Consider the following 18,112-nt stretch of genomic DNA (forward strand, 5'->3'; position numbering starts at 1 on the left):
AAGCTCCGGCTATCAGCCCCTCTTTCTCCCAGGTGTCCCTCTGTTTCCATTGCAGCCAAATTGGCAGAGCGCAGGATATGAGGGATTTAGAGCTTTGTGCAGTCATGTGGAATGTCAAGTGGGTTTTGTTCTCTGAATGAGGCGGCATCATTGCGTTGGGGAGCCTGCTGCTCGCTGATGGAGTGCACGTTAGATTGAACTTTCAGACGGATCAAGCAGAGAAAAAGCACACCTAAACCCTCAGAGGACAGGCTGTTGCTCAGCAAGTACTTCCAGATCTGTCATGTATACTGGTGACGCCGTCACAGCAGTCAAATGTTCTGGTGGCAGAAAATGTTCTTGCGCTTTAAAAACAACCGTTCAGATCTCGCGTTTCAAAAGACGCTACAGTTAGATCAACTCAAGGAAGGGTGCATGGAAAAGTCAACATTCAGACAGCACAGGTTGGCCGATGAATAAAAGATAAGCTAGTCTCACTTCTCTGCTGCAAGCTCCATTAATATTACATCTGATGGTGATTTTAATGCAAACCGGCCGTTAAAAGCAAAAGCCTGATGCAACTGGGCTCTGGTTTCAGACCAAAAACCAGACAAAGCGGCAATGACCAGGGGGGCAACGCTCCACAACGGCTTTATGGACGTAAATGTTGCCGCCAGGGCAGAGTGAACACGGAGGACGAATGCAGACCGCCAAGAAAAAGATCCAAGAGAGAATCTGCAGAAGCATCAGTGATTTGTGCTTTCAGCAAATCCCCTGAGGGCTGACGGATCGTGATAAACAGCTGATGCTTTCGGCGTGCATGTATGAGCTGAGTCTCTCAGCAACACTGTTGCACGACAACACACAGGATCGCAGGAAACTGCTTCAGATTGATCAACTCTTAAGAATTAATCCTCCAGGCAACTATTAGCTTGTTTGAACATGTTTCTGTTAATCAAGCATCAATCATCGTGGAGGCCTGAAACACACACTGAAGAAAATCTATTGGGAAAATGTCTAAAATTATTTGAAAAATGTTAGATTTTAAAAATGAGAGGCTGCACCAGCCACAATATTGCAGGGCAGTGATTGATGCGTCTCACATCAGGTAATAAGACACTCCATCACAAACTGCACCTGCACCTGCTGATCTAGTGAGCCAAAAGGGGGCCCCAAGTCTGAGACTCCCTGTGCCGGTCCCCAGCCCGGAGGTAATCCAGGGTTGTGTCAGGAGGGGCATCAGGCATGAAAAACCTCTGCCAAAACCCCTGAAGGGATATGCTGAAAGGTGAACAAAAAAATCATCAATAAAGGTTTTTATGATTATTTTTTTTAAGAATTCAACTTCAAATCAAATGTGTCAGTTATCTTTTTGGGTATATGCTAATACCTCATCTTTAGCTCAGCTGGTTTTAACAAACTTTAACAATCAGTACATTAACATTTATAAAGTTTAAAATTTGAAAATGACTGATATTTTTAAAAGAGGACAACTAAAATAAGTTTTGTTTTAAGTAAAAGATAGCATCTGTTTTGGTTAGCCTGGCTAGCTTTAATATGGTTTAGAAAAGAGAAAAAATTCATTTGTAATTTTTTTAATTCATTTTTAAAAACGAATTTGTGATATTTTTAAAGGAGTTTGACTTCAAATTGATTTTGTGTTTTCTTTAGGTATAAGCCAAGTCTTTTTGTTTCACTACTTAAAAAAGCAAATGGCAAATCATGATTTAAAAAGGTTTATTTATGATTTTTATGAAAATGACTAAATGATATTTTGAAAGAAGTTCAACCTCAAATTTAATTTTGTCATCATTTTAGGAAAAACCATGGATCCATCCTGCCTTGTATCAACGGTTCAGGCTGGTGGTGGTGGTGTCATGATGTGGGGGATATTTTTTGGCACACTTAGGACCCCTTAGTACCAATGGAGTATGGTTTAAAGGCAAATGTCTACCTAAGTATAGATGCTGACCATGTCCTTCCCTTTCTGACCACAGTCTACCATCTTCTGATGGTAGTCACCAGATCTCATCCCAATAGAGAACCTTTAGGATGTGGTGGAACAGGAGATTGGCATCATGGATGTACAGCCGACAAATCTGCAGCTACTGTGTGATGCATTCATGTCAAAATGGACCAAACTCTCTGAGGAAACTTTCCAGAACCTTGTTGAATCGATGCCATCAAGAATTAAGCAAAAACGCAAGAGGGGGTCCAACCCGCTACTAGCAAGGTGGACCTAATAAAGTGGTCAGTAAGTGTTTTTGTTTTCTTTTAGAAAGGAATCTGTGATACAAACAAAAAAAAATTCTGATTAAAGTTTTTTTGTTTGTTTCACAAAATATGTACCCGATTTGTTAATATTGAGCTTTAGTAACAGTTTTTTGCTTAGCTGGGTTGAAAATGCCCTTTTTTAAAAATCTGCATGACCTAAGTTAACTAATACAATGTCTTGGTGACAGGCTGCTATAGAAGAAGTGGGCAGATAAGCAGTACTTTTCTAAATTGCTTGCTTTGTTTGAACAAACACTAGTTCATCTCATTCAAAGGTCGGCGTTAAGTGGTTTTGCAAACAAAAATGCTCAGCTACAAACACTAGATGGAAAAATGGAGAAAGAAAGCGTAAACCTGGAGAACATCTTTAGATAACAACCTGCAAATAATCACAAAGAAGTCTGCTCAGCAAGAATAAAAATACGACAATTCAATATATTAGCTGTTTACTGATCCGGTTGATAGGATGAATTATTTTATGAGTTGCAGGAAGTTTTGTCTTAAAGCTGAAGTCTTACCTGTTGTCATTTAGGATTTCATTGGTTAGGATTAAGGCTACGAACACCTTTGTGATGTCAAACAGGCCCTCCGTGTTCTCAGGTTAAACTAATCCGTGTAGGAAACCCAACAATTTACAGAATATTTTTGTGTAAACGATTGTAGCAATTGGTGGAAAAATGGAAGCAAAGTGTCAGATCATTTTTAGGCCTTAGGAATTTTAAAACAAGGGCAAAAAGCTATGCATTGATAAAAGACTTGGGAAGAAATCCTCCGTTTAACCACTTGATTCTTCATCGTAAAGCTTTCTTCAATCACTTGAATGTAACGTAGTGCAACATTAAAACACAAATAACAGTTCTAATGGTCTGGTTCCAAAACCATTCCTCCCTAATTTGTCAGATTTCTTCTAAAGACTTTAAACAAGTTTTATTCCAACATTTATTTGAGTTTTCTTTCACACTGCCAAACTACTTGGAAACATATGAAGCAACAACTCCTCATTTTGGAGTATTATTTCTCAAAACAAGCTTTGAAATGAAGAAAAAGGAGCCAAGAGTAGCTCCTAAATTCTTAAGACAATCCTTTCTGGACAAGCTCTTTCATCTCCTGTCTGGAACACATTTACCATCGGAACGTTGGTTTGGTTTTTTTTTTATAAAAATGCGCCGCACTTAGCCTCCTAATTCCATTGCAGTCCTTTGACCTTTCTATAAGCTTTGTTTTTTACTCTAATGTTTTGAGCTTATGACACATTTTCCTTTTCGGTTTATCGGGTGATTTTTTTTCTGTGTTCTTGGAGACCCTCATAGTGAGGCGGGTCAGAATTATGGCAGCCAATAGAGTTCAGGTGAGCTCTCACACCTTCTAAATCAGTGGTTCCCAAACTTTTTCTGCACAAATCACCTTTCCAATTATTAAAAGTGACACTGCATCATGTATCATAAAATTTTACCATGTAATGGTGTTCATGGCTTTCAACACATCTTCTTATAAACTCCATTTCTGCATGAAAGTGGCCTTCTACACTTTACCAGCTCTATGAAGAAAATAACAAAATCCTGAACGTTTAACTCTGCAAAAACTCCACCTTTAATGTCCACATCTTTTCAGTGACTGGTGTGGGCTTGCTTCAAGCCGTAGCCTTGCCGCGCCCCCCCTGCAATACCTCCGCGCCCCCCAGTTTGGGAACCACTGTTCTAAATGAAGAAGACTCTCCAAAGGAAAGAAGTGCGGTGGGGAACAAACAAGTGTTAAGGCAGCTAAAGTCAGAATACCCAGCATAAGGTCTCCTACAGTTGGGCCGTCAGCTGCTGACCAAAGCTAAATTGATTCATTCGCCTCCAATTCAAAGCAGAGGAGGGAAACTAATTCGATACTCTCATGGCTTTCAGTTGCAGCAGGAGAGGCGGGGGAAGACAAACAGTGAAGTGCATCTGGTAGGTTTTGGCTCCTTATTATAGATCATTTTCCAAGGAGTCTGCATCGGCTCTTTTCCGACGAATCCTCTGCTCAATATTTTATTGAGGATTGAGATGCTAAGCTTTTATCTCTGTTGGGTCGGGTTCTCTGGCCCAAACGGACCACAAACGTTTAGACGTGAAAGTCTATTTTACTGTGAGAGGCCTGTGGAGACGCCAGAGGAAAAGCCCATCAGGAACATTAGGAGTTGTGTGTGGACATATGAAGAACACAAAAGTTAGGAATAAAAACTTCACAGTCTAAAACCAGATGATTAATGATTTTCCTCAATGATTTTTCTTAATAAATAGGATGAAAAATGTAAGCAGTTACGTGCACCCGTGCAGGGGTTGACCTGTAGTCTTTGGATTAATTAAACACTTTAGGCTGATTGCACAGGTTGATTTTACGATATTCACATCAGGCATTGATTTATTAAGCGCTTTTTTTTTTTGGTTCCATTGCTCTTTTTCTTGGTGATTTTGATGATGTAATAACCCCCAGAACCACATTTAATGCAGTAACAGCAAAAGCTTCTCTTATGACATCCTATCAAGCTTTCCTGTCACTTTCATGCAAATCCATCAGTTAACTTCATTTTCTCCAAATACTTCTTATTGGTCTTGCTGGAGGAAAATGGAGTTCTGGCAGAACTTGTCCATCACGCCTTCTCATCAGGCAGGTGTCCAGGAGTCATCCTGATTTCTAGCTAAAACCAGCAACTTAAGCTGAGTCATGTCTCTTCAACCACAAAACCAAACAAACTCCTCAAAACGTTTAAGTTTCCAAGACTTGTAGTTTTGTTTTTCTGGGGGGAAAAAATTTCTGATTCAAATTATGAAATTTATGCAATAAAAAAACTGCACGGCCAAGAGGCTGTTCTCCATGAGACCAAGATGGTCCTGAGACCGCTGGAGGTCCACTCCACCTGTAACGCCTGCAGACCTTCTGCTTCTGCAACATGCAGAGATGGGAAACTGTGATCCTGATGTTTGACATAGACATCATTGACCTTAACCATGACTTCACAGTATTAAACCCCAGTCATATATGATGAATTGAAGTTCTTAAAACCACAATTAAGTAAAGGAGAAGAAGAAGCTTTTAGCTCTTTCTAAATTGAAAAGGGAAGTTGACTTTTGTCTAAATTCATAGAAATGTTGCTGCTTTTTGTGATAAAAAACCCAAATGTTTGTTCTTTGTGTGCGTCAATGGACCTAACGAATCTCCACCTTCCTCTTCAGGTCCACAAATTGTCCTTTAGGGTTCAAAATGTTAAAAGCTGTAGTCTGGTGATGTCACCTCTCCATGCAAATCTACAGTTTGCATGTGGAACCAGAAAGGTGGCTGCCTCTGGAAAACCAGCTCTTGGTTCCAGTTCTGGTCTACTTCCGATCTGCATGAAGACTTTGCTCTCAAACCAGAATGTCTGTTTCTTGATGCAACAATTCTCGGTTTAAAAGCAACCCGTAGGGTTAAACATTGGTATGTTTAGGTTGAAGTGTCAAACACACATATGACAGACTTGTGATTTATTGTTCCATTACATTACACCAGGCTTAATTTCAGCCAACTAAAATGGTTTTCTGCATTGTTACTTGCTTGTTTGCAAATTTAAAAAAGTATTTTTTTGAATTTGTCATTTTTTGTGTTGTTTTTTTGATACACAAATCATATATCAACTGAAAGAAAAACCATGACCCAAACATTGAGGTTTGAACCAAATTGTGGGGAAGTAAACTGTGGCATCCCTAATGTCTGTCAGTCTGTCTGAAAACATCCAGAACACAAATTGGGAACAAGCTTTCATGCAGTCATGGAAGAGGAAACAGGAAGTGTTTGCATGTGTGGGATTCTGTGTATATTCTGCCCAAATAACCCTTCATCTCTGCAAAAAGTGTCAAACGACCATGTTAAGAGCTCCTGCAATTACATTGAAGGAGCACAGTGTACCGGACTGCACTTTCATCAGGAGGACCCTAATTTGACTAAAGCACGAGAGCTACAGTAGGTAAACACAGCCCTAGTTACAGTCGGTTACATAACAGCTGCATGTCAGATGTTGTAACCATGGAGACACACCAGGACGACTGCTGTAAACGGTGTGAGGGAAACCAAAAGAGAGCGGACGATCCACTGTTCTCTAAATAAGGTTTCTCCCTGAGGCTCAGTGCACACAGACCAGAAGACAGAGGGGAGCAGTTTCCGCGAGCCGCTGGAGGTTCCTCCCTCAGCTCGTAAAGGGGAATGTCAAGTAATGCCAAACTTCCAGGAACAGCAGATGGCTGGAATTGTTCTACATGCTGTGGCAAGTCAAACAAACACTTGTGTGGACATCACAGTCTGTTGGTTTGCACCAGGGCTTTAGGTTTGGTCATCTGCAGTAAAATCAACAAGACCCAACCACAATAAAACACCATAGTTTAGGCTTTCCTCAACAAAAATAAACATTAAAAACTAGTGATGGGAAATGACAAAATGTCTAAATTGCGATTGTTGCATGATTATCACATTCAGTATATAAATGTGTGCAGAGATGGACGGGATCGTCACTGTAAAGGCCTTAAAATCAAGGTAATAAAGGGCTGTAAATGTGTAACTCAATTAACATGAAAGTGCATAAAAAACGTACTCTAGTACTGTTGTCATGACAAAAACTGCTTGTACTATTACTGAATTGTGTTAATTTCAACTTTAATATTGCAGCTATCACCTGCAGCCATTGATTGTTTATGACAACTAGACTGAGTGACCCCTCCCCACTGGCGTTCCAAACAGGAAGTACCTGCTGCTTCCAAGAAGTCAAAATCAAATTCTATAGAGAAATAACCAGCTGTTACCCACTCATTCTTTTTGTAAGAATAATCGCTCTTGATCCGATACATTTTTTAACATATTATTTTACTATAACATTACTACATTTTGCATATTTTCTCTGAAGGAGTTATTGAAGTTAAGACATGACCAATCAGAAGCCTCAAAAACAGAATGTTTGGAACGTTCAAAATGTTTGACAGATTTCGTGCTGCCTGCTTTCAAGTGGTAGGGGTGTGGCCTTCCAACAGGCTCACTCCTGATTGGTGAGAGTGGTTGCCATAGAAATGTAGACTCAGGCAGACTTAGACCAATCACTGGCTCCAACACAGTGGGGTCAGTACTGCACAAAACGCCGTCTGATTTTACGTCAACTTCATTGGAGTCTGATGACGTCACACTCACTCAGTCCAGTTCTCATATACAGTCGGCGGCATAAAATATCACACGCACTTTGACCTACCATAAGTCTTTAACTATTTATGCGTTTAACGTCATTTCAACAGATTCTGAAACTGAGGAAAAGCAGCTCTGCACTGAAATCCGTGCAAAGCTGCTTTTGTCTGTGTCAAAATATGTTTGTTTATATGAAACGGTTGAAGAGTTACGGTAGTTCAAAGAATGCAAAGGGGGTTAACTATACTCAGCAGTTGGTTCAACAACATTTAGAACCAATTGTTACACTGTTGTCCTTTGTGTAACAAAACATCTAGTGGTCACTTGGTGACTTGCACTCGACTCCAGTCTTTCAAATCAGCTTCAATCTAGAAGGCAGCGAGTGTTTTTGGTCTTAGATAATTGTTTTTTCCTCACAAGCCGACACAGGTCCCTGAAGTTTTCCCAAAGGAGTCTGAAATTCTTTAGATCGCACAAAGGCAGAGGGAAGAACGACAGCATCAGATCACAGAAGGAAGATTTTCCAAAGTTCTCTCTTTTTCAGGAATATGGATTTTTCAATGATCCTGTAACACACAAGTTTAAATTTGATTGCACTTTTTTAGTTGAAAGATTTTTTTAAAGCATTCCCTTTGGATTGATATCTAAGACATGCGACCGCCGTATTTCTGTCTTCAAACTGATCCTTTCTCTGATGCGAGAAACACCAGACGGGTGTTCACTGGTTCCAATGTCCTGCCTGGCAGAGACTTAAAAGCTTCCTTTATTTTTAGACACAATTGTTCTGGGAAATTAAATAAATAAAAAAAACAATAAACCAGGAAGTGAGGCGGAGCGGCCAGCGGCACCCCTCTCCTGGCAGACTAGAGCGTTTCACCTTCGCTCCACTCTGCTTCATTTTCACACATACGGCTTTGGGATGGGCCCCTAAAGGGGACAGAGCCCAGGACAGAATGTAAATCCATCCGTGGCTGGCAAACACACCGGGTTAAACCACCGTTGGCTTCCAAAGCTGCTCTGTCATGAGCGCATGACGCAGCTCCTGCTTGCGTTTCGGGGAACTTCACATGACGACAGGAATGTGTCCGGTTACCTGACATGAAAGAAGTGCTGGTGTGGTGAGTTACTGACGCTGGAATGAGTGTAAAAGTGCAAAAAAGATCCTGAAAGATTGAGAGGATAAGAGTTTCCCAACATGAACCAGCATGGCTGATGCAAATCTGCTTTGCAGTTCCCTGGAAATATTGTAGCCAATCCTGCTAAATCCATAACGTCTATTTAAAGAATCGTTTGCAGTTGATGTTTGGAATTTATTCCAGAGGATTGTGGATTCATTTTCTTATCAGTAAATTTTGATCCAGTGTCATTTAATGCATAAAACACCCAAATAAAAGCTACAATTGCACTGAAGGTAAAAATAAAAGATGGAAATATTTAGCCTGTAACATTTTTCCTCAAAAAAGAAAACATGTTGTAGTCCATGCACTCCAATAAGACTGACCCTAAGGGGGCCCCCATTAGAACCATTTATGTAAGAACATATACATTTTTCCGACAGCTTTGAGAAAATGAGCATTTAATACATACATACAATACATACAACAAATGGAAAAATATTTATTTATCCCTAAACAAAACAAACTTATCAGAGAAGACCCAACGGAGCAAAGAAATCCATTGATCCATTAAAACGTCATCACCTGAAAGACGACGTTCTTCAACGTCTAATGAAGTAAGGAGGATCCCAGTGTCCAGTCCAACCTTACATTTAGCCTCATCTTTGCTATTTTCCCATCGTATATATCATTTTTCTAAACTCCACTGGATCCCTTCCTTCCTGCTTTGACCAGTTTTTTAAAAGGCAAAAACAATAGAGTGGCCAATGTTTGATAGACTGAAGCAGCCAATGAGATAATGTGCTTTCACACCGACAACCTTCTGGCACTGGTTCAGTTATGGGGCCTCGGAATGCTGATGGTTTGTGATGCTAAGCAGAATGAAAACAGGAGGATGATCCTCCTACATAGCACCGAGACCATGAAACTCATAATGTCATGTTCTCAAAAGAGGAACCCAGGGACAACCCCGCGACTTCTTCCTGCAGGCAGGTTTGACAGAGTTATGCCTTCAGTGTTTACAGTCTTTCAAAGCCTTTAACTCTTAAACCGTTTACACAATTAACGTAATTCTGGCCAATTCTGAAGTGGAGAAAAGCAGCTTTGCGCTTTAGGAGCAAATACTGCAGTAGTTACACTAAATGCATGAGCGGTCGAAGAATTACAGTACCGGTACTTCAGACAGAGTGTTACTTTGTGTTGCTGGCGACACATCAGGTGTTAAAGTGTTAAAGCAAAAGTAACTGGTTCCAAATTAAACCAAGAAATGAAAGATTAGTAATAAATACGTCCCTTTAACTGCTCTGTAGAATGGACGGTCCAACAATTGTAAGGTCTGTTTATTCTGCCTATTTTCCCCATTTTGGAAACACCAGGGTTTAGTTACCAACATGGCAATCATCACAAAACTGAAGAACTGGCTTCAAATCAGTACAACACAACCAATGCACCAATGGCTGACGGGACAAGACCCCTTCATATCATGTTCTACAGAGCCCATGTCCATTTTTATTTTTTACAGATATCTTCACTTCACTTATAGCTAATTATCCAAATCAGAAATTTGACCAGGTAAAAGCAGCAGTACGGCTGCCCCCCTCCCCCCTCTCTCTTTAAAACCAGAGATGTCACCAGTGACACTTAAATAACATGTTTCTTGACAAATAGTAACCATAATTCATTGTTACCGTCATCAGGGTGAAAGTGCTGCGAACGGTTCAAGGATTACGGACGTTCAAGGATTCACATTTTGAACTGTTCAAATAATTTTTGGGTGTTTTGGGATCAACTTTTCAAAATCAGAACAGTTTTTTGTCATCTGACCGAGCTGGCCCGGTCAACGTTGGGTTTCAGTGTGAAAAGAAACAAGTTCATGATTTTATTGAAACCTCAGATGAAGGAGATAAGCAAAAAACTCTCCGCCTCCTGAGACAAGAATCCGTTTAGTTTTATTTAAAGATGAATTGGTCCTTTTAGGTCAAGAACTGAATGAGGTAACCATTACTCGATACAATCTAAATAGTACTTTTTAAAGGTAAAGCTATAAAAGTAGTGTTTGTCTTTTCTCAGTCCTTTCAAACGCATTTAATCATGGCTGACACTTGTACCGTTCTGGGTCGTTCCTTCGATGTCGACGGACAGATTATCTATGGAACAAGTTTGCCGTTGAGAGACAGAATTTGTTTCGTTTAGCATCCTTTCATGCTTGTGTGCCATCAGTCGCCCAAAACAAACCATAGAGAAGCTGCAAACTGTGTGATGCAGACGAGGAGCGCACCTCTGCCAGAGCCTGGTTACAGCGCTATAATTAGACACTCCGTCGTCAAACTTGTTGCCTGTATCCGTGGCTTTGAAAGACGAGAAAAGGAGAAGAGGATGGCAGCCTGAGAGAGAGGTGCCATCTCCAGCAAATCAAAGGAATAAAAAGAAATACGTTCAGAGAAAGCTGACAGGTCGGAGAGGCTTTTACAGCCTGTTGGAGAGGCTGAATGGGATATGAGTCAGCTCAGTCCCCTCTAAAGACCTTGCCCCCCGTCCCATTCACCTCAGGTGAACCCTAATGGGCTGTAAAAAAAAAACGTCTCACACAGTTCTTCACCGCCTCCACTGATGTTTCCGAGCAGCAGTCAGACAGCCGAGGAGCACTCTGGAAGTGAAGTGGGAGCGCCCAGGTGATTGTCTTGACTCAACGGATTGACTCAACAATCCGTCTCACACACACCTGAGTTTGTGAAACTTCTTCTCCACGTCCCTCAACCTCCAGAACTCCTGAATGATCGGGCCAAACAGCCTGAGGTCAACCATCAAAGAAGTGCCTGCTTGAGTGTACAGCTCAGATCTGGGTTGGCAGCATTCTCACGCACAACTCCTGACGACTTGGAGGCGTCGTTCTGCCTGAAGGCTACTTTTCTTGCTGAAACAAACCATTTAATGTTGACGATCCTTAAGGTGAGTCCCTTCCAACAACACCCCCTGAATGTGTCTGAGAAGCAGAAAAAGTGTGCAAAGCAACACAAACAAGCCAACAGATTCCTGTTTTGTGTTTTTTTTTGGCATTTTAAACAGTTCTCAACAGTCAGTGAGTTTATGATACTGACCGATATCAGATGCTAAAGCGAGCCAAAGTGACTCGTCACGGTTCGCTTTCTCCAACTCTGGACTCAGGCTGCATTTGAAACTAGCGACAGCTGATGTGTGAGTCACGGTCAACTCCCAAGATTTTTTTCACAAATGTCACTAATGATCAACAGGCAACAGGCTGAGCGGTGCATTCCACAGCTTTGAACCAACACCCCGACAGACAGGTGAAGCAATACAGGAGTGTACAGCTGATCTAAAAAAAAAAAAAACACCTTCATCCCGTTTTCAAATAGACAGTGAAAACGGTTTCGTATCAGGCAGATCATCTAGGATCCTCTTTTATTTTTCTAAATGTTGTTTTGGTCAGTAGGTTGGCTTCAATACCATCAGATGTCCTCAGTATTTGTCCAGAATTTCATAAAACTACATCTCAAGGTTATTTAAATCTGTGCTTTATGAAGTTTCTTTGTTCTTTTGCTATCTGTTCCTGTTATGCTAGCAGTGGCACTCCACTTCAGGAGCTTGTTACGAGATAGAAAGTGTCAATATATAATAAATGTCCCTACATGGTTTTTGTTGATGTTATCACATCCAACGGTTGCAGACCTTATCATTTGGCTTCCATAGCTCTGCCCACGTTTTATTTTTTAAAACTGGTCTTGCGGCTTCTTGAGGTTCAGTGTACGGATATGAAATCAACTCAATTCAAGGATCTGACAAACCGAAAAAGAACAAAAGCAAAAGGAAAACATTACTGCACTAAACACTGAAGAATATCTGTTGTTTTAACAGCTGTTGTTTCTCCTTTGCTTTGCTTTTTTACAAAACCCAAAAAGCTGATTTGGTAGCTTTAGGGTATGGGAGGTGTGTCAAAGTGGGGCCTGTGGACCAAAGTTGACGTGTTGACTCTGCTCTGATGGATTGAGCCAAAGCTGAAACGTGTGCTGCTCTGACCACTAAATGCTCATATTTAGTTATTCACTTTTTTATTTTCAGTTAAAAAATTAAAAAATAAAAACGCACGTACATGCATGTTTTAGGCTTCCATATGACACGCATTAAGCCAGAATGTTTTATAAATCAAATGTGATTGATTTCTTATTTATATATATAATCAAACTTTATTTATATAGCACTTTTCCCTCTAAAATATAACACAAAGTGCTTTACATTAAAACCTTAAAAGGAAAATTAAAATAGAGCCCCCACCCCAGACCTACATACAACCCCTCACCCCTTTCACACCTCCCATCCCCTAACTGATGGCTGAGCACGAAAAGAAGATATTGGTTGTTTAAAACGCTAATATTTGGCACCTCCCTCTCTGTAAAAAGCTACATTGCCAGCCGAAATGCAGCATCACAGGCGTGGAACCAGCCTCCCCACAGCTAAGCGGCGATGCAGGCCCCCATCCATCCAGAGCAGCGGTGGCTGAACCGCAGCCGCCCCAGAGGGAGAGATTCCAACTGAAGATAGACACATTTCAGGTGCTTCACATCAATTTAAATGTGTTTCATTTCTCTTTTGGATCTGGAAGCCTGAAACACGCATATATGTGCGTTTACGTAGACGTTTTAATAGAACTGGGGGTTAAGGGGTTAGAGGAAAGACGAAGTAGCAGCATGGAATGCAACTGGAAGAACGCTAATGTACACATTAGCAGCATATTTTTCAAAGATCAACAACAATTTAACCACGTTGTGTATAAATAAAGATGCTAATAATCACAGCAGTTTGTCTCTAAAGACGTGTTTGTGCGGATGGTGATGATATATATATTTTTTTAATTAATATTTCTAGCTACTAGCAGCACAAATGTTTGTGGATCTGCAGCCGTCAGGGTCATGTGATGAGGCCAGAGAGCGGCGAGCAGGAGCCGCCGCCGCCACCGGTTGAATCTAGCAAGAGGAGCCCTCCAGCCTCTGAACTCCCGAGGCCTTGTTTTTATTCCCACGTCTGCTGCTGCTCTTGCATAAGAAGAGGATGAGCGCCCCAAGTCAACATGGTATTCTGGGAAAATACCATAGTTCTCCCTGGTGTACTGTGAGAACATCCAAAGGTATTTCTGAGAAAAAAAAGACCAAATCCAGGGAACGTCTTGTGTTTGCACAACAAATAAAGCAAAACTGTTCCAGTCCTCTTGCCTTTTTTTGTACCAACATTTCTTGTAATGTCATTGTTTAGGGATTATCAAGCGATTTTACCCAAATTTCCCCACATTAGTTTTCATCCAAGAGAGGCGTGTTTGCAGCACGATGCTGGAAGCTGACAGAAACATCAGGGGGTAGAGGCACTACAGTACAGCAATAATGTTTTCAGAGTTTGATCTTTTACTCTCTTTGAGGGAAAACATCAAACTCCAGTAAAAGACGCCGCGCTGTCACGAAGCTCAGGCGCTTTTTAAGACCCACTACGATGAAAAGGGGGGATTGTGGCGTTTGCAGAATAAAGAAAAAAAACATATAAGTCGCACTTTTGGGAGAAAGTTATTCAACAAAACAGGAAAACAAGAAAAGACATTTCATCTTGGAGACAAATCATATTGCCGAAATACATAACAATAATAGAATGAATATCTGCTATTTGCTGTTGTTGCCATAATTGGTTGTTGTTGTTTTTCCAGTAGTCCCAGTATTGCTCACCTTTCCTGTTGCACTGATAATGTTATGTTGGGGGGGTGAGGGACTGTAGGATAGCGGGAGAGCATGTAAACAGAGAGCTCTCAGCAACGGGAAGGGTAAGAGGTTCTGGGGTGGCTCTGCCCCAAAAGTCCCGCCCTCAATGCAGAGGTGAATTTTCTATGACACGCCTCAAACAGTCCGAGGAAATGACACAGGTTTTAGGATTTTGGCTAAAAACTGCATCATCATGATTAAAATGCTTGGACATTAGATCAAAAGATGATCAGAGAGGGACTTTAAATGGTTTCAATGAATAGAAAGTTGACTTTTAAATAGAAAAAAGGCAGAATTTTTTAACTAATAAAAAAGTTACACTAAAATAATATTTACCTTCAACTAAAAATGTGAAATCAAAGTTTTAATTAAATCTAAATGTTGTTTTATTTATTTTTACAATTTTAATCTCCTAAAAAGTCACTTTCATAATTTTTTCTCTAAAAAAATTGCTTCAAAATCATCTTTAAAATATTAAACTTATCGATTAATTTGACTGATTTCTTCCTCTGTCTAGTCTGGATGGAGTTCATGAAGTCTTCACTTTTAATGACGTCATCTCGGTTCTTTAAAAGGATGTAAACACGGGCTCCTTTCTCCTCCTGAACTAGAAGGGCGGCGTGGACACAGGCGGAGAGTCACAGAAAATGTTAGTGGAAAGTTCAACCTCATGGCCCAAACCATGACTCAGCAGAAAGAGAGGAGTTCTGAAAGCGACCCCCCCACCTGCATAGTGGCAGCTGATGTTTGTTTGTTTGTGTGGGAGGCAGTGAGACTTCTCCAGCAGGACTGGCGGATGCTCTCACCTGCGTTATAGAACCGGTCCAGCACCGCGGTCTCCCCAAAGTCCAGCTTCCCGAAGTTGACGGTGTCCAGTTTGCTGCCCGCCGTCTCGCAGGCGTCCTTCAGGCACTGCAGTGCCATGTTCTCCGCGTTGCTCTGCTGGCTCGCCTCCCCGTTCACCACGTACGCCACCGTCACCGGCCTGCTTTTGCCCGCCTTGCCGGTGGACAGTAAGCCCCCGCCGTCCGCGCAGTCCCGGGGGGTCGGGCTGTGCTCGCCGCCCGGGACCAGCGAGTCCTGCCAGAAAGTCCCGGCGGCGGGGATCCCGCCGGACGCCTCCCCGCTGACGGCGCCCACGCAGGGCACCGGTAAGGAAATCCCGTCCTGCTCCATTTCAGTGTCAGTCTCGCGCTCTTAAAGCTCGGATCGCCGCGACTCCTCCATGGAGCGCCGGCGTTACGCGCGGCGGCTGCTCGCGCGGCGGCCCGTCTGCAGGCGGAAAGCAGAGGCGCGGCTTCGCATCGCCAGAAACACGCGCGCCTGCAGCCGAGTCACAGCGGAGTCCGGTGGGTTCGGCTTGAGGAGGAGCCGCGGAAGTCGCGCATGCCGTTTGAGGGGGCAGCACTTCTGCTAAGTTGTGCAACAGTAGTGCAGCCGCGCGCGCGAGCCAAACTCTGATAAGCCCCGCGGCGGCGCCGTCAGCTGTCAAAAGGAAAAGTGAGGCGCGCAGCCGCAGTGACGCGACTGCCATGCGCGTGCACCTCCCTCCACACCGCTTCTGTTTGTTTGCGCGGGGCGGGGACGTCACGTTTGATGGACGCACATCAAAACTTAATCCAATTCCTCGCTTCAGATTCAATCACCTGTCAGACGTGACAGAGCGGTGGCTGTTTGATCTCCGCGGTCACGTCGCTCTTTGATGGCGTCAGGTTCGACAGGAGGTTCGTGTTTAACGAAACCGACCGGTCCAGCAGGTTCAGGAATTCACAAAAACAAACAAGACTTCACTTCAGTCACGCCTGCTGCCCCCACTTGTCTCTTGCGTCACTACGCCTCCCCGTGGACACATGCCGCTGTTACACGTGTGCCCAGACAGAGAGCGCAGGCGCAGAATCATCTCCAACCAACTTTAAAGAAACTGAACTTTCAGACAAATCATTTAGGGAATAACAATAAATAAAGTGTTTCTCAGCACTTAAGGACACTTTAACTTTTAGAAGATTAAAGAAAAAAGAGGATTCCACCCATCCATCCACAGACCTACCCACCCATCCATCCACCTGTCCACCCATCCATCCATCCATCCATCCACCCATCCATCCATCCATCCACCCATCCATCCATCCATCCATCCATCCACCCATCCACCTGTCCACCCACCCATCCATCCATCCACCCATCCATCCATCCATCCATCCACCCATCCATCCATCCATCCACCTGTCCACCCACCCATCCATCCATCCACCCATCCATCCATCCATCCATCCATCCATCCACCTGTCCACCCACCCATCCATCCATCCACCCATCCATCCATCCAGCCACCCATCCATCCATCCACCTGTCCACCCATCCATCCATCCATCCAGCCACCCATCCATCCATCCACCCATCCATCCACCCACCCACCCATCCATCCACCCATCCATCCACCCATCCATCCATCCATCCATCCACCTGTCCACCCATCCATCCATCCATCCAGCCACCCATCCATCCATCCACCCATCCATCCATCCATCCATCCATCCACCCATCCATCCACCTGTCCACCCACCCATCCATCCATCCACCTGTCCACCCACCCATCCATCCATCCACCCATCCATCCAGCCACCCATCCATCCATCCACCTGTCCACCCACCCATCCATCCATCCATCCATCCATCCATCCATCCAGCCACCCATCCATCCATCCACCTGTCCACCCATCCATCCATCCATCCATCCATCCACCTGTCCACCCATTCACCCACCCATCCATCCATCCATCCACCTGTCCACCCATTCACCCACCCATCCATCCATCTTCTTCAGCTCAGCTGGGACTTGTGGGGCAGCAGCAAAGATGCCCAGACTTTCCTCTTCTATTACAATGTTGTAAAACACAGTTTAGAGCAAAGATCTTTGGATAGTTTAGAAACGTCTTCTTAATCCATGAAGTCTCAGACAAAAAAAAACACAAGCTACACTACGGCAGGATATGACAGAGCAGGACAAGGAAAACATCTGGATGTGATCCTACTAGATGGGCATTTGATTGGCTTTAAAGTTCCATTCCAATCATCTCGTGATCTATTGTTAAAGCATTCCCTGAGTTTTTTTTATTCTTCATTATTATTATTTTAATGCTGTTTTGAGCTGAAATCCAAAAATCGGTGTAATTTTCTAGGGCATAGTTTCTGCAGAGCGGCAGCAGTTCATCAGAAATTCACCTCTGAGTTGTGGGTAGGACTGTTGGTGCAGAGTAAGCCTGTCCTCCTTCCCAATATCAGAGCTGGGCAGCTGTAAAGTTTTGAGAGATTCCAGCTCAGACAAGGAAAAGAAAGAAAGGAGCGGAGCAGGGAGTTTGTGGCCGGCCCACCATATTTTTTATGTCACAAATAAGATCTTTTTCCAACGATATTTGGGTCGTTCCACAATTGAAGGACATTTGAGCTTCAAAATTCATAAACTGTAAACCTTTAGTTTTCACATTTTCTGCGACATATTCAGCAATAATGTTAATAAACTATCACAGGCTTGATTACAGATCAGTTTTGCCATTTTTAATTTTGATATTAAATATTAAATGTTTACATAACTTGGTGTGACCCTGTTACCAATTTTTGTAGGTAACAGGGATGTGAATCTGTATTAATATTAACTTTTTCTCAGCATATACAGCTAAAACATGCAAAACTGGAGAATAGTTCAGGTTCTTACACCCAACAGCAGTAAGGAGTTAACACAGAGAACCCCCTACTCAGGAACTGCCAGGAAGAGGAGCAGTCCCTATGACTTTTGCCCAGAGACAGACACATGATGGGGAA

General features: G+C 42.7%; 1 protein-coding gene and 1 long non-coding RNA gene across 3 annotated transcripts in view; one reads left to right on the forward strand and one right to left on the reverse strand.

Moving 5' to 3' along the window:
* map3k5 (mitogen-activated protein kinase kinase kinase 5) overlaps positions 1-15,822 on the reverse strand; it is an 80,323-nt gene extending 64,501 nt beyond the window's left edge. The window contains exon 1 of the mRNA XM_023952698.1: positions 15,100-15,822. Coding sequence (XP_023808466.1) covers positions 15,100-15,469 — 370 coding nt within the window. The 5' untranslated portion in view covers positions 15,470-15,822. The remainder of the gene's footprint in view (positions 1-15,099) is intronic.
* On the forward strand, positions 8,251-13,755 carry LOC110017746. Of its 2 annotated transcripts, XR_002293242.2 has the most exons (4): positions 8,251-11,209; positions 11,302-11,486; positions 12,953-13,105; positions 13,429-13,755. It is a non-coding gene; the product is annotated as an uncharacterized LOC110017746 (long non-coding RNA). The 2 variants fall into 2 exon arrangements; XR_002293241.2 differs by lacking the exon at positions 12,953-13,105 and having other exon boundaries at positions 8,254-11,209.
* Positions 15,823-18,112: the final 2,290 nt, after the last annotated feature.

Source organism: Oryzias latipes, chromosome 24, assembly GCF_002234675.1.
Source record: "Oryzias latipes chromosome 24, ASM223467v1".
NCBI lineage: Eukaryota > Metazoa > Chordata > Actinopteri > Beloniformes > Adrianichthyidae > Oryzias > Oryzias latipes.